The following is a 24130-nucleotide window of genomic DNA, read 5'->3' as shown; positions in this document are numbered from 1 at the left end:
ATTGCTGGGACCATGGCTGGCAAGTGAGCTGCGTCACATACGCCTAAAATAACATTGTGGTTGGGTTTGGGACCAGTTCTTGCGGTAAGTTAGCGGGTGGGAGTCGGACAGAAAGCCACACAGACCTCCACTGTGCACCATGACAGTGAAACCTGTAACGGTAAAGTTGTTTATGACTGTGTCCGTGTGAAAAGTAGGGACTTTTGCTCGGGAAACTGATAGATCAATAGCGTTACATTGACATACTGACTAATACAACTCCCTTTGCACTGAAACAACTTCAGAATATCAATCTTCTATTGTTTTGGCCGATGGTTTCATCGTTGTGTTCAGGTCTAGTTTGATAGCTACTGTAAGCCAACTTTTGGCCAGCTCTCTCTAACGGTACATCAACTGGAAAAAACTTGCCAATTTCATTTACTTCTGAAACGTGACACAACAAAATGCTACAAAACATGTCCATACAAACAACTGCTGTTAGATAGTAATAATAACCACCTCATATCGCTATCTGACAGATAACTAGGGGCTCAGAGCTGACCTGGCTGTGGTAGCGAACGTTACTCACTAGAGTAGCTTATTCATTCACCTCACTTGAGAGGGGATGAAACATTAGCTAATGTTACATGTCAGTTACAATACTAGCTTTTAAAAAAATGTTAAACAGCAGTTACCTTGCCAGCTACATCACGCAACTAAAGAGTAGCCAGTTTCTATTCCTGTTAGAACTCGGTGGTGTAGCTGGTAAGGTAACTGCTGAACTCTAGTCAACTCTCCCGTGCAGGTCCAACCAGCCTTCCAGAGGCTTTGCCTTCACACAGCCTTGTCAGCCCGCTCTGTGGTGTCGATGGGGTCCTAAATCCAGTCCGTCTAAATACGCCAAACAGCCTAGCCTAACGCTCGGGAGGCGTCTGCGTGGTCCTAAAGCACACTGGTGCCTCGTTTTGTGTCACATTCCAATAATAAAACTGGGAGGGACAAAAATGCCATTTCAGAATGTGGGTTCCGCCCTTTCCCCAGTGAAAGTTGTGCCCCTGATTCGCAGAATAATTAGATGGCTATGAAGCTCATTCTTTACATGTTTGAGCTGCTTTTGAAAGCAAAGATCGAATTGGAAACTTTATTGCCGTTGTTGAATTCATTTTTCATTATAGCAAGCTAGGACTGATGGTTTGGTTAGGAAAAGTTCAAGGGTTCAACTCCACCACTTTTCAACACTCATTTTCATCATCTCCAGCACAATACCAGTGTCAGCATATACGTTTTGTAGAAAAAAATATATCAAGTTAAAACTATGATATCTTCAAAAGTTGAAACATTATAAACACCTAGATTTGCGGTGCCTTGGGCTAGAAAGTCACTGCCGGTTTTGGAAATCACTTTATAACCAGAGTAGGCTGTAGTTAGTATGGTTGTGCCAGTTTTTGTAGGACATTAGCCTAAATGTTACTAATATATTATCAATTAGCGCACTAGCAGCCATCATATTGACAGTTAGTAATCGAGCTAAGTGTTTTGAGTTCCCACTCTCCTCATGTGGTGAATAATATAGCCTAAAGGTCAATAAGATGTCGGCAAATTCTCTGATCAGCCCAAAAAATAAATCTAATAATTCTGGATCCTATTTTGGCAGGTTGCATATCAATCATGGATTTCCTGGATATGTTGGATAAAATAGTTTACGTTTTTAGTCATAGGCTACAATCTCAGTTGTCTTACTTGGCACAGAAAAATAATTGTCTAGAGCTCTGCCGCTAATGTAAAGTAACTGTCCATAAAAAAAAGGATATAGAAATAGTTACATTCATGGCCATATTACCTTTTGTCCATATCGCCAGGTTCTCGCACCATCCCAAAGATGTATTTATCGCTGATTTATCATTAAAACAAAAAAAATGGGTCAGTTTATCACTGTGGATTTTTGGTCATATCGCCCAGCACTAGACCCCACCCAGCATTTTGAGAAACCCTGATATGTTTTAGTGTCATGACGTGCTGCTATGATCAAACGATAACTTATCTTTCCTTTGTCTTTCTCGCTCCTCCCGACCGTGCAGTCGTCGCGGGCGTCACGCTGGGCTGACCCGGACCACTTCGCCCAGCGGCAGACGTGCATGAACAAGTTCGCCAGCTGGTTTGGCGGCATGCCCCTGGTCCACTCCCAAATGAGGCTGGACCCGGTGCTGTTCAAGGACCAGGTCTCCATCCTGCGCAAAAAATACAGGGACATCGAGAGGCTCTGACAGGACGTGCGCCCCCTGCTGGAGAGGCCGGGGGAGGCGTTAGCGGTAGTAACAGACAGACTCGCTGGAGAGCAGCCGTAGGAGGACCACGACAGTGGCAGTAGGACAGTCAGCCAACCTGGAGCCTGATCCTAGGGGGCGCTACAGCTCTGTCTTCCACTCAGCACATTGCCAATGACCACAGGACTTGACAAGTGAAACAAGGGAAATTGCGGTCTCTGGAGAACTACGCGCATACACACACACAAAGGATATACAGATCTATAGTATGTTCACATAAACACACAAACTACTGACAATGAGACTCTTAGATATAATATTTTTTTTGTATGAATGCCACAAAGGAGCGAATGATGACAGACTTTCCTGTGACTCATGTGCAGGATGGTAGAGGGAGGTGTCCAACATGACAACCCAACCACAGATCATATCCCCATAGCCCCCAACCCTTCCTAACCTCACCTTGACCCCTTCATGACCTCCCTATGTCTGCATCAGAACCCCTGACGCATTCACCACCAGCCCCTTCTCTGGACCCTGGGAAACCCTATAACTATTTCTTTCCTTATTTTTCGACCCATACTTCCCTCCCATGTGTTCGCTGGGGTTTGAAGCGTTGGGGGCGTCTTATCTTCCTAAGAACTGTTCCGTGATTTAATCAAATTCAGCATTTGGCGGTCAAGGTCGAGAAAGTAGAGTTTTGTTATTCTTTTACTGGAAGGACAGATTAAAAGCGGCCATTTTGAAATGGTGCCACTCGTATTGCCACGCGGCAGTCACAAAACCCACAGAAACATGAACTCTCTGCTCATTCCTTGAATTTCTGATAGCTTGATTTCTATTTCTGTCAGATTTATCGCAATGATACGCCTTTTTTCCCTTCAAAACTCTCAAAAGCAGTGTTACTTTTCTTCTCGTGTGTTTATTTTCTCCTCAAAAGTTCAGCTCCAGTGTGTGTACAGAGGCTAAAAGTAAGCTCATCCAACCATAAGCCCAAACAGAGTACTTTCCCTCCGTCGGAATGAGCAAAATGAACATTTCTGGATGAAATGGAGCAGAACACTGCCTTCTAAACCAAACCCTTTTCACCCATTTATTTCCCCTTTATTGCTTACGAGCACTACCGTGGCAGAAGGAGTGCATGCTAAATTTAGAACCTAACCAGTTCTTTAGTTGCCCGCGTCATTTCCACAGTAGTGTTAAGAGATTCTGGAGATGTAAGTGTGAAACGTGTCTGTTGTGCCATGTCCCCGAAATTCACATTAGTGCTGCCTTTTTAAAATTGCTTATTGCACAGATTTCCCATAAATCGATATCAAAAGCAGTAGAAGATACTATATAGTTGAAATGCCCTCTGTAATATTTGTTATTCTTCCTAGATTCACCACATCATAATGATGCTGGTGAAATATAAGCCCTCAAAGCCATTCGATAGACATATAGCCATCTCCTACACCATTCGTCAGGGGACATATGTTTTGTGTTCAATTAGAGAAAGCCATTTCATTTGAAGTGTTGGGTTTCCCTGGGAGCAGCCCTTGATGAAACCTTCTGTCTCTATATTTCCAATCATGTCTGACTCTGCTCTGGATGCAGTGACCCTCAACCTTGACCCTTTGGCTCCGGGTTTACAGAGAAAAGACAACCAGCTCCCCCTCACCTAGCCTTGTCGTTGTAATGTTTTTCACCACCGTCTTTGTTCATCATTTCTGTTGCGCCAAGTCTTCCTGTGATGCTGTTGTACTCACAATACTAACTCATCCCAGCTCAACTACATTTGTCCTGACAATTTTTTTTTGCCAGTCATTGGTAACAGGTGTATTGTGGTCGAATAGGGGGGGGGAAACAGTATATTTTATTGAGCAATTTCATGGAAATTGCTTCAAGACATGTGGAAGTTCATGGCTGTAGAGTGATATCCTATTGTGAAGAGGCTTTTGCCTTTGTGCCACGCCAGAGCCCTGCCAGTCCACTTGAACAGGTACTTGAATGTCTGAAGACTTGAAGTAGCGTAGTGTGCTTTAGTGACCTTTTTATTGTGAAGGTGACTGAACTTAAAGGGCCAGTTTCCCAGACACAGATTAAACCTAGTCCTGGGCACAAAAAAAAAACATTTTCTCAATGATGTTCCATGTTAGTTCAGGACTATGCTGGATCTGGCTCAGGGAAACCGGACAATAGTGTGTCAGCTGTGAGCCAAAGCTCAACTATCCATTTTCTTCAACCCCCCCCCTTCGTTCTATCTCTGTCATTTCTTATTGAGGTCGTTATAGACTCCTTCACATTTGATTTCGTTTTCATATCGGGATACAATCAATGAAGGTCAGTGTCCACTAGGTTTATACATGGCCAATGAGTTGATATTGTCATCGGTGGGCCTGGGCTATCTACTCTTGCCGTTCTCACAATGTCATATATGATATTATCATCATCAACATGTAATACTACAGTACAGATTAGATTTAGTAGCTGGTATATTGTCAGCATATAGTTTTTTCACTACATTTTTGCATATGTTTGTATTTTCTTTCAGGAAATGTACTCTGGGAGAAGGAGTTTGGAATGAACTTGTATGATTTGATATTGGCCAAGAGAGATTTACATTGTATTTGGTGCTGACTTGGATCTCTTGGCACTAGACATGCATCTCAATGATAATGAAAAGCGTCGGTCCCCGTTTGAAGTTCAGTAAACCATCTTTTTGTTTGAATTCATGTCAAGCCTTCTTAGGATTGTCTGAACTTGTTATCATCTCAAAAGAGAAAGTCCCCAGCCTTGCACATTGACTTCATAGGTGAAACCAGAGACATTTCAGAAGATCTTAACTCATTTCTGTACATAAACATGTATATTTATTTTCATATGTGAACAAAACCAGACAGTGTATAGTATGAAATAGACAGGGGGAAATAACAGGATTTCTTGGCTGAGGGAACAGTTGATGAGCGAAAAGATTCTGATTTTGTAAGTTGTACATTTCCTTTTTTCCACATTGTTGTCAATATATATTTTTTAATTTCCACTGAATAAAAACATCCCTATGTAGAGCAATTGCAACCATTATAGAAATAAAGTTTCCATGTAATTTAATTCAGAATCACCAAGGAGATGATACCAAATCATCTAGAATTAGAGTTGCTGTGAGCATTTAGATTCTGTGAACTGTATTGCAATATGCAGCTGGGTCTCATGTAACCGATCACAGATTTTCTTTTGTTGCTGTAATATGTCTTCAGATTCACTGTAATGTTTGTCACTGTCCACGTCTGCATACTCATTGATGCTTCTGGGGAAACTGGCAACTCTCTGACCATATCTGGTACAAATATAGTCTACTCAAAATGGTAATGTTGAATGAAATAGACATATGACCTTGTAATACAACAGTAGATTGTCTCAGTTAAACATGTCCTTCCATAATACCATAAGATACCAGACATTCTAATGGTTTAGCAATGCATGGCCTCTATCAGTGTGGTTGGTTGGATGTGCAGGATGGTTACTGTCCTTGATTGTGCCTTTAAAAAATAAAAAAAATGTTGGTTTGTGAGCTCATGATAACACACACACACTGCCATTTTGACCATTAGTCAGAAGAGGAGCACCATATAAGGGTCTCGTTAATCTCGACATACACTGGAGTTTCATCACCACTTTGTTTCGTCCACGACACCTCTGTTCTGTTGGATACCAAACTGTGTTGACGACCAACAACGCGCCTGCATGACCACTTTTTCTATGGAATTATTTATCAGTACTTAACTGTATCACAAACAGACGAGCTATTTTTAATGACTTCATTTCCAGCTGTCCTGATGCCTTCCTCCCTCCTACCTTGTAATTAACAAATTAATTTTATAGGGGTAATAAATGAAATAGAAAAATGAAGATTTTGTAAGAATGATTTCTATATAAAAAAAAGACATTTGATCATAGATGCGTGAGTGTGTCTTCATTTGCTTTGATGCGAGGTGTATCCTGCTGGTTAACATAAGCATAGTAATGTCGGCAAATGATTTGTTTTGAATGGTGCAGAAACAAGGAGGCCCATTATTACAATAAACAGACAAATCAATATACTGTACTTTCAATCGAATGAGAATGTATTCCTTGTGTACATGTATTCCAATGATAGTCCTTCACCATTGTCCTCAACCATAACCAGGTTGGAATTATACCATTGAAGAGAAATTATGATCCACTATCCAGCGATTGATTTTTACTTTGTGGAAGAGCATCTTTGCTTTTCTCGCTATGTGCACATCCCAAATGGCACCATATTCCCTACATAATGCACTGTTTTTGACCGGAGACCCATAGGCTCTGGTCAAAAGTAGTGCACTATATCGGGAACAGGGTGCCATTTGGGATGCATCCTATGTCCTCTACCATCTCCCTGTGGACAATAACCTCATAACACAACTTGGATAGGACCCAAACCAGCTTCTAAATGATTTATCGGAATCGTATTTGAAGCTGATATTGATATAAATATCCGAGACCTGATAGCCCGCGGCATGCCCTTTCTCTGTTGTCGGCTCCAGTCTTCTCCTTTCCGCCCAGGGCCGTCCCTAGCCTTATGGGCAAAACAAAACAACCTTGCTGGCAACTTTTTAGTGCCGCCCTCTTGGCGGTGGAGAGAAAATGTGCAGTTTTGCCATGGGTTTGATAGAAAAGTTTGCCGTTTTACAAGCCAATTTCCTGCAATTCTATACATTTTGCCATGACTTATGCCATCTGTGTGACTAACAAAATCAATGGAGGCCTCCTGGAGGTCAAGGCTCCTGGGCACGTTCCCTGCTTACCTGGTTGGTAATTTGGCCATAATGTTTAGATTGCTAGGCAAGTTAGTCTAGACAGCATTCTAAAAAATGTGACAGGTTTATTGTGACTGTAAGAAGACTACCTAGGCTACCTACCCCACATTCCTGACCAGTTTTTGTCATGCTTTTTACGGTTTCTGTTCCCTGTATTGCTCTAGGGTACCTGCCCTAATTATGGTTTAACTAGGCAGCACCTGGCCTGTACTGAGAGCTCTCCGACATGGAGTTTGTCATTACTGTTAATAATTAAAAGCCTCCTGAACCTTTGAATTGTGATCTCCTTGCCTATTCATGGTTAATTTGTGTGGTCAACCTTTGGCTATGCCCTTGCATTTATGCGTCTCTTATAGGAATCAAAGCCACATCCCTGATGTAGCAGGCACCATGCACTAGCACACTGGATTATTCATTTCTTTGGCTCATCAAATCTCCTTGATTATACGTTTTATATTTTGGATTTGGTATGTTTGCAATATTAACTTGAACAACAATATTTTGGGAACGGGTCGGCGTGAATCTCATTGTATTTCCTTGAATATCTGCAGTTCCTGCCCTGGTATATTCTCCTCTAGTGCATTTTGAGGAGGCAAGGAGATAGGAATCGGAGAGCAACAAATGAGATTCACCCATCAAATTGAAATCCCAATCGAAAACATTAGAGAATATTCTCCAACCCCACTAGCAAGAGTTGAAACATGTTTTGGGTGTTGAGGGTGAGAATTCCCTACTAGGGAAAGGCAACAATACATCTTTGAGAAAAGGCCATTGATTGGAAAGATTCAAACCTATGACCTTCTGGTCCTTACCCCATTGCCCAATCCACTGCTCTGGTATTTTCACGTATTTAAGTGTCTGACTGAACCGCTTTAAGTCAATAGATTAGAAATATCATTAGTTAAGAACTTTAGGTAAGGTTGGAAAACAAAAGTCGCAATCGGTATTTGAAATGGCAACAGGATTTACCCCCTGAAAACTCCACCCCCTGAGCTTTCATCCAACCAGTCAAGTTAGTTCTGCCCTTGAGGCGGAGCTTCACCTATTCCATCTAGCCACAACCGTCGAAACCCTCAGCTTTGTAAACAAACCATCTGTCCCGTCAAATCATCAGTATCATAACACTGGCATTCAATCCAAGGGTCGGGGGCCCCTAGCAACCACGGGGCCCTAATCAGCTGCTTATGTCTCTTATTGACTGGGCTGTCACTGTTTCTGCCTGTAATAAAAAAAAGTGTTTCAAGCCTGGGGACAATCCAAAAAGACCACAAAGACCACGGACGTTCCTACCTGATCTGGCTGTTCTCGTGAGCACTGAGCCCCACAGATATGAAAATAGAACAGAAAGAAACAGTGTTGGTCTAAATCACAGCAGGATTTATAGTGCCATAGAATTCCTAAAGTTAACCAGACATTGTGATAATCATAAAGTCCAGAAGATACTGCATTGACATGTCAACATCAAGCAGCCAACCACACATGAAAAGCAGAAGCACAAAACTCTTTCGTTTCACTACACTGTACCATGTTCATGGTGCAAAAGAGAACAGATCTATGTGGGGGGGAAAACTGGAGACCTCAATCTAGCTAGCAGTGATTTAATTTAAAACTTTTTTTCAGCAATGTGCCTTATGATTTTTTTTTATGGTATTTTTGCACAGATCTGTGCTCTTCTTCACCACAAACATGTCATCATGTATATCATTTGAGTTAAAACGGTTTAGGAATGTACAAACACATCTTGAAGGAAATCGAACTTCAAAACCACTCTAAATGGGTAAATGTAGTATTTGTCAAATATCTTAGTATATTAAATAAACTATAACTCTGAAAGTCCTCTTAATAACCATATTGTAAGCGACAACTACCGCAATTGCTGGACTATTAAGCGCACCTGAATATAAACCTCACCCACTGAATTATTAAAAAATATGTATTTTGTACATAAATAAGCCGCACATGTCAGTAGTGTCGGAGTTGAATAGCCTCAGAATTGCTTCATCCGATGTTGGATCGTTTTCATTGTCGCTCTCGTCACTTTCATCCGGAGGCAAATACCCCGCTGAGCTCATGCTGCCCCTTCAACACGCAGCAGTCCAGCCTTTCGAAACCCGTTGATGATAGTGGATTTTTTGACAATGCTCCACGCTGTCAGGACCCACTGGCAGACTTGACCATAAGTTGCTCTTCGCATGCAGCCCGTTTTAGTGAAGGATTTCTCCCCACTTGTCATCCAAGACTCCCACTGAACAAGGAGCGCCACCTTAAATGCACGATTTACACTGATGTCGAGTGGCTGCAAATACTTTGGGCCATCTGCTTTTCTTCCCTCTGAAAGCTGTTGTCTTTTTGCACTGAGTCAGTTCCTCACCCTGCTGTTTCCAACGTCTTATCATCAACTCATTAAGGCCAAGCTCCCGTGCAGAAGCTCTATTTCCTTTTCCAACAGCCAGATCGATCGCCTTCAACTTGAAAGCTGCATCATATGCATTTCTCTGTGTCTTTGCCATGATGAGGGTGACAAAATTACTACCGTAATCAGAATGATGGGAAGTTTGAGCGCGCTCGATTTACGTCACATTATGTGACGGTGCTCAGTTTTTTGGCGGCATGAATCTTGTGAAAGCGGGAAAAATCCATAAATTAGCCGCGTCATTGTATAAACCGCGAGGTTCAAAGCGTGGGAATAAAGTAGCGGTTTATAGTCCGGAAATTACGGTACACTCATCGGACAGTTTATTATGCACAATGAATGTACCGCCATTCAATCAGCAGCAACTGCATGATGCCATCGCGTCAGCATGTACCAACATCCCTTTGGAACGTTTCCAGACAACTTGTAGAATACGCCAAAGAATTCAGGCTGTTCTGGAGGCAAAGGAGGGTCCGACCTGTTACTAAATGGGTGTACCTAATAAACTGTACGGTGAGTGTATATCAGCATTTCTCCATCGCACAACTTCTCTTCGTTCTTCTTTGCTTTCTTCACCCTCTTTTTCTGGGACTGAGGGTGGTATATTGCAAAAGCCTGCATTTCTAAAGTGCAGCGTCAGCATCAGCCTCAGAGGGACCCTGTCAGATATCCAGTTAACAACCATGTCTTCCAGTCTGTGGTGTGTGTGTGTGTGTGTGTGTGTGTATATGCGCGCCTGCGCCTGTGTGTCTCTCTCTCTCTGTGTCGCCGTGTTTGCCGTTCAACTTCTAACAGCCAGCATGGAGTTTATCTCCCAGATGAGGTTTCTGAGCTGGTCCATTATCTGCTTCAGCTGTTGGTTCTTCTGTTTGAGCTTCTGTAATAAAGCACATGAAATCACATTGTCAGAGCCCATCAAACAAGCCGTAGACATACAAGTATTTAAACAGTGGTGGTTGATTGATAAGATGCCTTTGAAAAGCTTTGAAAGAGGCATTAGGTTCAAGAGCCTCAACTGAAAGAACACAGTAGTTTTTCCATGTGAGGATTTTCCTTTTGTTTTTGAACAAGCAGAGCTGATTGGCTGACATTATCAATCCCTGCAGTAGTTTAATCTCTAAACACACACACATCTGGACAGAATCGGTCACTCACCACAGCCAGTTTGCCTGCAGATTACCTTTGAACACACAAGTCCAAACTCAAAGTCAACAGCTGCAGTTTACTCAAGTGCCTTATTGCTGAGGTTTATGCACAAACAAATCATGGCAGAGCCTAAGCTGCTCCAAAAGCACACCTGCAAACAGTGTCCTTATAGGACTTCAGTCAGGCCCAGGCCTAGCACCAGTGTTGGAGAAGTCTAGCTAGGTATGCCTTAAGATAGTGGTCTGACTAGCTAGCTGAATATAGCATGTAGAGGGAGAGGGAGAGACAGACACTCATGAGGCTACTGTATCTGCAGTGCAGAGAAAATGTATTAAAGATTAAATCCATCTTGCTCTCTCACTAATGCTCCTTTAGCCGTGACTAATTACCAGCCATTTTTGCGAGCGCAGATAACACCTTCAGCAATCGATTTCACACAGCCCCTCTTAATGTAAACTATTTAGCTGATTGTCCTTGAAGATATTCCGGATTGGAACATTTGGAACAGTTCCATTGTGTGTCTAGGGGGGTTCTTCTCTCTCTTTTGCCACCAGGGTTTCATTTTGAGTCACCGGAAGGGAGCGCACCTCATCAACCCCACCAGCGACTCTTTAAATAAAGACGTCCTTTATCTGTCTATTCATGAGTTGAGAGATCTCTCAGCCAATCTTTGGAATTTCAGTTCAGCCTCTGATATACTGTTGAGTCATACATAAGTACTGTTGCACACAATGAAATGTCACAAACATGCAGTGATCCCTCTATATACTGTACATATATGGATTTTTTTCCTGAGATAACAAATACCAAACAAATCTGAAATCCTTCTTAAAAAATAAAAAACTCAGATGAATGAATTAACTGCTACTCCAACCTTCAAATCCAATCGTATTGGTCACACACACATATTTAGCAGATGTTATTGCGGGTGTAGCGAAATGCTTGTGGCGTAACATTTCAATACCGTTGGGAGAGAAACAGAAGAGAAGACAGTGGAATGTGTTTTTAACACTCATATTTCAGAGCTGCAGGTCTATGAACGACCCCACTGCTGATGGAAAGTGATGGCTCTGACAGTTCTGACTGGTCGGCCAAACCTGAGAGAACTGCTTCGCCTTCCGCACCTCTGACAAGCTTAGCCTGCATGCTGCTGAAGGGTCCGACTCCCTCACTCACTCTTTCTCTTCAGGGATCATGGGGATGCACTCTCTCATTTCCTCGCCTGCCACTCAAGACCGTTTTCGTACACGTTTGTTCCTTTTGACACGGTCTGACATTGTGTAGGGCATAGCAGGTAGGCTGTTCAACAAATCATGAAAGTAAACAAAGAATTGGGGTTTGAGCTGCCGTCTGTAGAGGCCTCCCGCAGACAATAAGCAGGTTTGTGGGGGGAAAAATGGCTACCTGAGCATAGACACAGCTTAATACAGTACACTACAGTGGACTGACAGAGTGTGTGCATCCGAGTGTACGTGCATGCAGGTTTCAGTTGGGAGATGAAAGCATTTTCAGGGTGTGAGGTGAACGTGACAAGGTACCAGAGTATTTTAGCTCCACTGATAAATTATTAAACTGTAATAGTGATTTATATACTTGGATGGCTCACAACTTCCTCCAGCTAAATCAAGACAAGACCAAGGTACTTATTGTTGGAGCCAAAGCACAGAGAGAGAATATGGCCGCACATTTTAATTCACAGACAATAAAGATAAAATACCAGGTAAAAAACCTAGGTTTTGTTTTAGATTCGGAGCTAAATTTCAAATCACACATTAGGAATGTGACCAAAATAGCTTTTTACCACCTGAGGAACATTGCCACGGTGCGGCCGTTTCTCTCTCAGGCTGATAGAGACTCATCCATGCTTTTATTACAAGCAGCCTTGAATACTGTAATGGTCTTCGGTCTGGTTTACCCACGAAAGCCATTGGTCAACAGCAAAGCATACAGAATGCTGCAGCACGGGTACTGACCAAGACCAGACGGAGAGCACGCATTACACCGGATTTAAGGTCTCTGCAATGGCTCCCTGTTAGTTTTGGAATTCATTTTAAGATTATTCTATTGGTTTTTAAATCAATTTACGATTGTGCACCCCAATACATGTCGGACATGCTTTTAAGTTATGTACCCAGTAGGTCCCTCAGGTTCTCTGGCACTGGCCTTTTAACTATCCCAAAGCCTAGGACCAAGAGGCATGGAGAAGCAGCCTTTAGTTATTATGCTCCCAGCCTCTGGAATAGCCTGCCAGAGAACCTGAGGGGTGTCAAAACTATGGACATATTTAAAAGAGATCTTAAAACAACTTTTTAGCTTAGCTTTTCCTCAGGTTGCTTTTTAGTCATTCAGTTTTTGTCATTCTTTAGTTTTTTATCTTGTGTTTGTTGTGTAGTAAATATTTCAGCTTTTATTTTCATTGGTTTTTTTTTAAAGCACATTGACTTGCATTCCATGTCTGAAATGTGCTGTACAAATAAAGCTTCATTTGATATGGCCAGCCAACCGCTGAGGAGATCCTGCCTTTCTCTCTCAGGTGCTTTCATGGCACACCTGGGCAGGACAGAGGCAGTTTTGCCCAGGCAGATGTTGGAGTGCTCCAGGGCATCGGCAATCCTCATGTCAGCATATCTCCTTTCCTATGTACGTTCTCTTTGTCCTTTCAAATCATCTAAAAGACAGCACTATAGTTTCGGGCCACTTAGTGATAGAAGACGAGCAATTCAATATGATACCAATGACTCATTAATACCCCAGAAGTTTTATCTTGACAGCTTCAGTCATCTTCGCCTTTCTTAGTCTGACTTTAAAGGGTTCCTCTCAAGTCAAATCAGTGTGTTAAAATAGCAAAGATTAGACAAAGTGGTTATGCATATCTGAAGGGCGGTTAGATTTACAGGAGGAGACTTTGAACAGAATAACTTTGTCATTAGTTGCGTCTTTAAAGGAGAACAATTGGAAGTGAGAGAACTTTGATATCTGAGTGGTGATGGTTTATCATACAGAACACCTGGGTGTGAACTGAGTGAACGTTGAGCCGGAAGCGTTGGGGCTGGGCTCTTTCTCTCTCTCTCACACTTTTGCTTCTCTCGCTCTCTCCACTCCCTTCATCTGATTCTCTTCAACCCTCATCTCAAAGTGAGATAAAAAGGAGCCGTCCTCAATAATGGGGCGAGAGACAGAATTTTAGATCAAAACCTCTTATTATTAAAATTCAGTTTCATTCAAATATTTCTCTCTTGGCTGAGTGACGACGTGCTAAGAGCAAACCCTATCACATTTGGAGGGAACATCTCAGCCACCCTCACACTGTAATTTCTATTATTTTCAAACAGTCTGGTATAGTCCCGAAAGTACAAACAGCAGACAGTCTATTATCTTACACAATTGACATTTGTGTTCATTTATTATTTTGCCCCATTAGAAACATTCAGGATTTTGATTAATTAGACCAAACGAAACTAATCTTGATATGATATAAATAGACGAGAGATTACTCCTTTTCATCCTTTTTGACATTCCATCAACAATCGTTTCCGGAGCCCGGTTGCTTTTTCCTTGAGTGGATTTTGACGATAACTGGCGAACGGCTTCACCGTGATTTAAAGTTGCCAGCCAAAGTCGAAAATAGCAAGTCGTGCAAAAAAATGTGCCTTCACTCAGGATTCCGTTCGGCTTATCCGCCCTGTCGCTGCTTTCACTCCGGTGGATCTGGCTGGGAATTACAAGTGTAAGTGAGTGAGGCGAGGGGATTAGGCAGATTGAGAGGAGGAGAGAAAAGGAGAAGAGAAAGAACTCGTATTGCTGCGATAGCACTCTTCTCCATAATCTATCGGTGCCACCTCGCTGTCATTGGCAGCCGAGGAGTCGTCGGTTCTGAAACTTGTCTTCGTGAGAAGAGAATGGTCTGTCCATCATGAAGATAAAGATTTGGAGTGTCATGACTGAGTGGGCCTTGTCCATTGTCCAAACGACATTCAAATGCTCTCACTTCCCCAAACTCACAATCTTGAGTGCCTTTTTACACATTTTGTTACATTACAGCCTTATTCTAAAATGTAATAAAATGTTTTTTCCCCCTCATGGATCTACACACAATAACATATAATGACAAAGCAAAAACAAGATTAGACTTTTTTTCTCAAATGTAATTAAAAATAATAATAATAATCACATTTACAAAAGTATTCAGACCCTTTACTCAGTACTTTCTTGAAGCACCTTTGACAGCAATTACAGCCTTGAGTATTCTTGGGAAAGACATTACAAGCTTGGCACACCTGTATTTGAGAAGTTTCACCCATTCTTCTCTGCAGATCCTCTCAAGCTCTGTCAGGTTGAATGGGGAGCGTTGCTGCACAGCTATATTCAGGTCTCTCCAGAGATATTCGATCAGGTTCAAGTCTGGGCTCTGGCTGGGCCCCTCAAGGACATTCAGAGACTTGTTCCGAAGCCACTCCTGCGTTGTCTTGGCTGTGTGCTTAGGGTCATTGTCCTGTTGGAAGGTGAACTTTCGCCCCAGTCTGAGGTCCTGCTCTGGAGCAAGGATCTCTCTGTACTTTGCTCCATTCATCTTTCCCTCGATCCCGACTAGTCATCCAGTCCCTGCCGCTGAAAAACATCCCCAGAGCATGATGCTGTCACCACCATGATTCACCATAGGGATGGTACCAGGTTTCCTCCAGACGTGACTCTTGGCATTCAGGCTAAAAGAGTTCAATCTTGGTTTCATCAGACCAGAGAATCTTGTTTCTTTAGGTGCCTTTTGGCAAACTCCAAAGCGGGCTGTCATGTGCATTTTACTGAAGAGTGGCCTCCGTATGGCCACTCTACCATAAAGGCCTGATCGGTGGAGAGCTGCAGAGATGGTTGTCCTTCTGGAAGGTTCTCCCATCTCCACAGAGGAACTCTGGAGCTCTGTCAGAGTGACCACCGGGTTCTTGGTCACCTAGGCCCTTGTTCCCCGATTACTCAGTATGGCCGGGCGGCCAGCTCAAGAAAGATTCTTGGTGATTCCAAACTTCTTCCATTTAAGAATGATGGAGGCCACTGTGTTCTTGGGGACCTTCAATGCTGCAGACATTTTTTGGTACCCTTCCCCTGATCTGTGCCTCGACACAATCCTGTTTCGGAGCTCTACAGACAATTCCTTCGACTTCATGGCTTGGTTTTTACTCTGGCATGCACTGTCAACTGTTGGACAGGTGTGTGCCTTTCCAAATCATGTTCAATCAATTGACTCCAATCAAGTTGTAGAAATATCTCAAGGATGATCAATGGAAATAGGATGCACCTGAGCTCAATTTCAAGTTTCATAGCAAAGGGTCTGAATACTTATGTACATAAGGTATTTGTTTTATTTTTTATAAATGTGCAAACATTTCAAAAAAACTGTTTTTGCTTTGTCATTGTGGGATATTTTGTGTAGATTGATGAGGAACATTTTGTATTTAATCCATTTTAGAATAAGATTGCAATGTAACAAAATGAGGAAAAGGGGAAGGGGTCTGAATACTTCCCGAATGCACTGTATTTGGTGTTCTGTTATGGTGGGCATGCCATCGTCAAGAGAGGGGTTGGTCAAGAAAAGACACTCTCTCAATGGCATGCATCATGTAGCATATCTGTATACTATGTTATATGACGAGTGCAGACTATCTAGTGCCTCCATAGTGGCTGGTGGATTGTTTTGTAGAAGTCTATTGTTCTGGTTGGGTACCGGGCAAGTTCCCTCCTCAGTAAGCACAGTGCAAACTGAACTGAGGTGATAAGCCAGCACTGCGACCTGCTTGAGGAGCCTTCTGATGCTAAGTGGGCTTTGCAGTTGACAGCGGCCTTTGGGGAGCTCGGCGAAGCAACCTTAATTTGTCTGACATTGCTTTAATAGCCTTAATTGACTTTATAAACTTTATGGCTTTTTTAAAGGGAGAATTTAACTGCCCAACTAGTTGACATGGGCCTCCCAGGAGAACAAAGGCCCAAAGTTTGGTGAGGGAGATAAAGCCTTCCACCGCTCACTGGCAGAAATACAATAGACATGTTGTCATCCTCTGCATACACCCCGCCTTTCAATATGTCCTCAGCACTGAGCTGGAAAGCTTGCAGTGCAGCCAACTGTTGCAGAACAGTTCCCATTGATTCTGCTGCTTTACAAGTAGCAGTGCTGCTGGTGCTTTTTTTTCATCTTCTCCCTGCCCAGCCCTCTTCAGCACTTGACTTGCTGCCAGGTAACGGAGTTGATTGGGCTCTGCTTTGGGATTTTATTCACAGTAATTATATATAAAGGGGCACAGAGGCTAAACTGCCATTTCACACCCTCTCTTTAAAACCAATGGTTGGGCCAAACAATGAGTATACAAAACATTAAGAACTCTTTCCATGACATAGACTGATCAGGTGAATCCAGGTGAAAGCTATGATCCGTTATTGATGTCAATTGCTAAATCAACTTCAATAAGTGTAGATGAAGGGGAGGAGACAGGTTAAATAAGGATTTTTAAGCCTTGAGGCAATTGAGACATGGATTGTGTATGTGTGCCATTCAGAGCGTGAATGGGCAACACAAAATATTTAAGTGCCTTTGAACGAGGTGACAGGCACACCGGTTTGTGTCAAGAACTGCAGAACTGCTGAGTTTTTCATGCTCAAATGTTTCCTGCGTGTATCAAGAATGGTCCACCACCCAAAGGACATCCAGTGAACTTGACACAACTGTGGGAAGCATTGGAGTCAACATGATCGCTTTAGACACCTTGTGTCTATCCCCTGAAAAATGTAGGTTGTTCTAAGGGAAAAGGGGGGGGGGTTGCAACTCAATATTAGGAAGATGTTCAATGTATTCAATATTCATTGTAGAACCGTTTTGTGCTGGATAACATGTGCACCACATAACAGAGGTGAGTAAGGCCTATTTCGTCTGACCTAAGCACTTGGACGATGAATGAGTCCTTTGGCAAACACTAAACATTAGCTTTAACACCAGGGGATCCACTCTCGCATGTAAGTTGCTTTACAGTCAAGGAGGCACAAGTTTTCAGTACAGTAAATGTGTAATCCCAGAGTTGAAAAGTTCATCCCATCTTGAAAGCGCCGTTTAGGATTTAAAGCTAGAGTATGCTGATGAGGGTAGTGTTGGCTTTGGCATGGGGGCGTGGTGACATGGGAATTGATAAGCAAGAATTCAATTAGAAGCACAAAAAGAAACCTGTCCTGTTGCAATTGGGGTCTTTGAGAGGATTAGCTTGTATGTAGGGTTCAGAGGGCGCAATTGGTTGGAGAATTGTGCTAGGAAACTAGGTATAACCCCAAAGTTGTGGGTTCACAACAAGTTCCCTGAAATAAAAGCTTCTGCACAGTGACCAGGAAGTTTAGAAAGTATACTGAACAAAAATAAACACAACATTCAACAATTTTATTAAATGACAGTTTATGTAAGGAAATCAGTCAATTGAAATAAACTCATTAGACACTAATCTGTGGATTTCACATGACTGTCCACGAGGATCAAATAGATCAGGTTTGCAATGAATAACTTCAATCAGACCCCCTCTCACCGGCAGAGGGGGGAGGAAAGAACTTGTGACGATTAATAACTCACATCCTGTTATAAATCAAGGGGAGAAGATTCAGGTCTCCCTCCCCAAGATGCCCCAAAAGGAATGTTCTTTGTTGCAAATAGACTTTTCCCGCCGAAACTCTTAACACGTTCAAAAGCAAATACTGGAACAATATTTCTAATATTGACCATGGGGAATGACCAGAGGCGATCTATAAAACACTAATATCATTTTGTTTCTGATTTTATAATGTCAATAAAAACGTTATAAAGGAAATACTGTAACTTGGAAAGTATACCCACTACATGTATGAAGTGTCCATACTATGTGTTGTGAATGCAGTTTGAAAAATGATGAGTGTTTTTGATAAGTGAGGGATGTAATTTGAGGAGCTATAAAAGATCATTGTTTTACATAACTTTGCACCGTGAGTAGTCACCGCCCCGAATTGAGGTCAGAGAGCGTGTCAGCCTGTCGGAACCGCCCCTTTCGAACAAACTGAATAAATGATGGGTTAAGAAATTAACTTATCAGACTAGAAAGAAGTGAAACTGCAGCTGCACGTTTAAAGTGGTTTGAGCTTTGAATCTAAACACGAGGTAGAGATGAGAAACTCACCTCCCGGACAATCACTGGTATGGCTGATTAGCTGTCCTAAGTAAAGTATCTTCGAAAGCTAATTTAAGTAGGACCATCCTGTTACTCTACTCAAACCATCAAAACGGCTGGCTAGCCTATCTTCAAAGAAGCATCTTCAAGAGTGAATGGAAGGAAAGGCACCTGTGTAGTTCTGTTCAGGACTACACGACAAGTCACCAGATACCGGACAACTACAGAGAAGGACAACCGTAGAAGACTTGTCGGAACCATTTCAGACAATCAGAGCCTTACAAGCGTGCAGCAAAAAATATCTGAATGTACCAATATTAAGTGTCTCTGTCCCTCTCTCTCCCTCTCTGTCTCTTATTTAATAAGCAGCCATGTTGTTGTCATTTCTCTAGGGACCTGTTTTCAGCATATTAAGTCCCCAGTCAATAACAAATGCAAGTGTGTATGTTTATCCTGTGTTCCAATTTAATTAGCTAGTAAATAAATAAGTAAAACAATTTGTGTAGTACTGAATCATAAGTAAGGCTGTTTTTTTTTCAGATGCAAGGAGGTTATGACAGTTAAGAATGAGGATATGATATGAGGTTCTGATTAATAAGTTGACTGTTTATGGATGTGATAGGTAAAGACCTTTAATTTAATTCGGGAGATGGTAACTCTTTAAAGAAACTCTCTCATGGTGCCCCAGATCCTAATGAGTTAATTGTTACATGATTCATTGAATTGGGTAATAATTAAACATAGTTAGGTAATTAGATAAATAACAGTCTTCAGATTAATGTTTAAGTCAAGTCACGACAGTGGCAACCACTGGGGAGCCAGGCTCAGCCAATCAGCATTCGTTTTCCCAACAAAAGGGCTTTATTACAGACAGAAAGACTCAGTTTCATCAGCTGTCCAGGTAGCTAGTCTCAGATGATCCCGCAGGTGAAGAAGCCAGATGTGGAGGACCTGGGCTAGCGTGGTTACACATGGTCTGTGATTGTGAGGCCAGTTGGACGTACTGCCAAATTCTCTAAAATTAAGTTTGAGGCGGCTTATGGTAGAGAAATTAACAAATTCTTTGCCAACAGCTCTGGTGGACATTCCGGCTGTCAGCATGCCAATTGCACGCTCCCTCAAAACTTGAGACATCTATGACATTGTGTTGTGTGACAAAACTGCACATTTTAGAGTGGCCTTTTATTGTCCCCAGTACAAGGTGCACCTGTGTAATGATCATGCTGTTTAATCAACTTCTTGATATGCCACACCCGTCAGGTGGATGAATTATCTTGGCAAAGGAGAATTTCTCACTAACACGGATGTAAACAAATTTGTGCACATTTGAGAGAAAGAAGCTTTTGTGCATATGGAACATTTCTGGGATCTTTTATTTCAGCTCATGAAACATGGGACCAACACTTTACATGTTGCTTTTATATTTTTGTTCAGTATAGATAAAAGGGACAATGGAGACATGAGGAAGCAGACAGGGTGAGGGAAGGGAAGACTTGTAATGATGCCTTCAAATCATCAGGATTATCATGCAATCTCATGGAAGTTTGATAAACTCAATATCTGAATAGTTTTCCCTATAATCTCTTCAGATGATATTGGGAGAAGAGCAGAGAGAGTTCATAGTTTTCAGAACTCAGTGGGGACACTATATGCTCAAAGGAGATACATTTGCCCATCTGGAGTAACTCTCTTAAGGCAGAGTCGGAGTAGCAAAAGAAGATATATCTGTACAGTTTTCTTTGTGCTAACGTTACGGACCATCAATATTTGTCTGAGCCTGGTGCCATACAGTCAAAGAGTGTGAATGAATAGGACAGTGTGTCGGACAATGGGTTTGGATTGCAAGGAGTGAGATGATGTCCATACTGGAAGGGTATCTTGAAGGGTGAGCAGGTAGTGAAGGGTTAACTTGGAGAGAGTAAGTGAGAGGGTGGGAGGTGGTGGGGTAGCTTGTAAAGAGAAAGTGTAAAGGTGTTTTGGAGGGGTAACTTGGAGAGAGAGGGTGTTGGGTGTAGTGGAGGGGCAGCTTGGAGAGTGAGGGTGTGAGGATGGTTAACTTGGAGAGAGAGTGTATAGGGTGTAATGGTGGAGGGGTAGTTTAGAGAGAAAGGGTGCAGTAGAGAAGGTTAGCTTGGAGAACTCGGGTGTAGTGTGAGGTATAGGGGGCTTTAGACTGCATTTGCTCGGTGATGCCTCCCTCTCTATCTCAGGGCCAACGAGCCGGGCTCTTTCATCTCTGCCTCAGCTGTCAGGGGATTAGAGCATATGGGTCCAGCCCAGATCTCATATGCAACCGTGGAGAGAAAATGAGGCAGGCAGATATCTGGGAAGATGAAAGGCGGTGTAATTCCACTAAAGTCTCCACCGATTGGAGATGTTATTTTAGCTCTTTTTACACGAGGGGAGCAAGAACAAGGTTTGGTGTTTGGGGAGAGAGGCTAAGTGTCACTTGTTTTGTTGGTGCAGCAGATTCCAGTCGTCGGCCTGATTTCCTCTTCACACCAATAGGGCTGTAAGCGGTCATGAAATTTTGTCAGCCGGTGATTGTCAAGCAAATAACTGCTAGTCTCACGGTAATTGACCGTTAATTAACATAAACACATTTAGCATCTCCTGGCTTCCACGCATAGCCTACAAGCCACTGATGCAGACCTTTGGAACATCTACATTTTAAATAGTCTAATAAATCCATTTAATATAGCCTACACCATCACAATAAATCCAATATTTATTTTAGGACAGGTCTAAAGAAACATGATATGAAGAAAATGTGGTCTATTTTAGAAGAACAGAATAGCATACTTATCTTTATGAATAGCATGAGAATAGCATGAGTTATCTTTATGTTAGCCCTGATCATAGTCCTGATCTGGCTATGACATATGGCTGTGGGCTACACTAGTTAATTTAGCAGAACAGATTTGCTTAGAAATTCTCATTTTATTTTAAAGGTATAAGCTCTGCATTGTTAATTTGCACAGTCTGCACACACTTCATCAGTCTCTCACAATTTGACAAGCACTTGATAATGACTCGATTTTCCCAGTGGCATTTGTGTGGCCGTAAAGCCCCCTGGTCAGTGGCCGTTGTGCTCTTGGGCTGAATATAATAATTATAATTCCCCACTCTCATAAAAACGTAATTCTTATTAGCCAATGCCCGTCACGTGATCGGGTCCTTCTCACAGCATCTCAGGTCCTCACAGGCTACAAATAAAGAGACACATCGGGGACACAACTGCGCACATCCTTATTGAATTCAGAGGCACATATTGGAAGAACTGTCCAAATGTACTTTTCATCAGCCAACAAGATGAGTAGGCCTAACAAACAGCAAAAGCACTAGTTTATGTCGACTTATTCTACTGGTCAACTTGTCCTTCTGTGTGAGAAATAAATATTCCAAACATAGTCTGGGACAATTGTGGGATGCAATAGATTCCAAATTAATACAACCACTAGCATAAAAAAAAACTTTTAAAAGCAATGAGGCTGAATTTAACAGATCGGAATGTTGATAAACTATTAGGCTATTTCTTCATATTATACGCGTAGCAATGTGCTCACGGCAGTAGGCTATAAGCGTGAATGTTCCAAAATGCAATTAGTGGGGAAACACCATTATCAAAAGTGACTGCAAATGCAATTGGTGCATTTTTATGGTGAAAATTATATTCCCCAAACATGAAGCTCACGCGTTGCTTATGTATGCCAGTTAGGCTCTACACCCCTTGTAAAGCGGATTAATGTGCTTAATTTGAAGAAGTTATTTGGCCACTTTAGTAGTGATACAAACCTTATCAAAATATGTTGGCCTATGGGCTACATGGGTGTGCAACTATGATTTTTTAAAATTCAACAACAAAAGGCATGCTCTCTTTCATGCCTTACTGTATTCACAAGTGATGATATATAATTCACAAGTGATGATATATAATTCACAAGTGATAGGCTAATATTGTCACCCATCAGACTATTCTTATTTAAATCTTGCCTTTAAATATTCTAAATAATATACAGTGCATTCGGAAAGTACTCAGACCCATTGACTTTGTTACGTTGTTGTTACGTTACAGCCTTATTCTAAAATGGATTAAAACCATTTTTTCCCTCAACAATCATCACTATACCCCATAATGACAAAAAACAGGTTTACTCAGTACTTTGTTGAAGCACCTTTGGCAGCAATTACAGCCTCAAGTCATTTTCATGCCAGCCCGGTAGGCTATACTCCTGTTGTAAAGACAAGCAATGTGCTTAGTGTTAGGAAGGTTGATAAATAAATATAGTAGGTCTAGCCTATAGAAAGCTGATGGAATCAACTTTTTAATTGAGACCATCAAAACTCTGTTTTCTCATGCAATTGCATAGCCTATAGAAATGTTGCGCAACATGAACTCATGGGCTCTAATTAAGTGTTTAATTAGTGTGTTTGGGGGCTCCCGAGTGGCGCAAGGCACTGCATCTCAGTGCTAGAGGCATCCCTACAGACCCTGGTTCGACCCTGGGCTGTATCACAACCAGCCGTGAGAATCTCATAGGGTGGTGCAAAATTGGCCCAGTGTCGTCCGGGTTAGGGTTTGGCCAGAGTAGGCCGTCATGGTAAATAAAAATGTGTTCTTAACTGACTTGCCTAGTTAAATAAAAGGTTACCAGAAAAAAAAGCTTGGAAAAGACTAGATAACTTGACTAAACGGTCACGTGGAATTTGACTGCGGTCATGACTTGTGACCACCGGTGTGGTGGTAATACAGTCACCGTAACAGCCCTACACACCAACATATCTCAAGTTCATGGGATCCATTTCTAAACAGGTGGGATTTACAGCGAACCCGTCAACCTGGTGGCGTCACCATGGTCACAATAGACATACTGCTGTACACCTAATCCTTCCTCTTTCAAGCCAGTAAAGACTTTCAGCCTGCCTTGATGTAGTTAACGAATCCATTTTGAGAATTTAAAAAAACATTTAGAAAATTTAAAAAAAACTCTAGTCTAAATGGTTACATATTCCTTAAACGGTTTAACAAATTAGAAAATATATCAGAGAATTCACTCGAAATACGTTCTCATTCCAAAAACAGCCCCCTGATCTTCCAACAACATGAGTTGTGCTGCATTTCCCCTCTGACCTCCTGCTCACCAATTAAAAAGCTCCTGGCCAACACACTGGTCTAATGGGCTACATATGAGCCTGATAATAACATGGAGGTGTGTGCGCCTCCTGTGAACAGCCTGCTAATGCTGGAGTGTGTAGGGAGAGAGGGGGGGGGAGGAGAGGGGGAGAGAGAGAGAGAGAGAGAGAGAGAGAGAGAGGGAGGGGGAGAGAGAGAGGGGGGAGAGAGAGAGG

At 42.1% G+C, this 24130-nt stretch overlaps 2 protein-coding genes across 3 annotated transcripts in view; one reads left to right on the top strand and one right to left on the bottom strand.

The window, feature by feature from the left end:
- The window catches only part of ext1b (exostosin glycosyltransferase 1b), a 116133-nt gene extending 109955 nt beyond the window's left edge, over positions 1-6178 (top strand). The window contains exon 11 of the mRNA XM_029658007.2: positions 2058-6178. Within this exon, the coding sequence (XP_029513867.1) occupies positions 2058-2243 (186 nt within the window). The 3' untranslated portion in view covers positions 2244-6178. The remainder of the gene's footprint in view (positions 1-2057) is intronic.
- The window catches only part of med30 (mediator complex subunit 30), a 33360-nt gene continuing 14294 nt past the window's right edge, over positions 5065-24130 (bottom strand). For both annotated transcript variants that reach the window (XM_029658004.2, XM_065017686.1), the window contains one exon: positions 5065-10350. In XM_029658004.2, the coding sequence (XP_029513864.1) occupies positions 10255-10350 (96 nt within the window). In that variant the 3' untranslated portion in view covers positions 5065-10254. The remainder of the gene's footprint in view (positions 10351-24130) is intronic.

Source organism: Oncorhynchus nerka, linkage group LG4 (genome assembly GCF_034236695.1).
Source record: "Oncorhynchus nerka isolate Pitt River linkage group LG4, Oner_Uvic_2.0, whole genome shotgun sequence".
Classification (NCBI taxonomy): domain Eukaryota; kingdom Metazoa; phylum Chordata; class Actinopteri; order Salmoniformes; family Salmonidae; genus Oncorhynchus; species Oncorhynchus nerka.
This window is presented reverse-complemented; position numbering and strand designations above follow the sequence as displayed.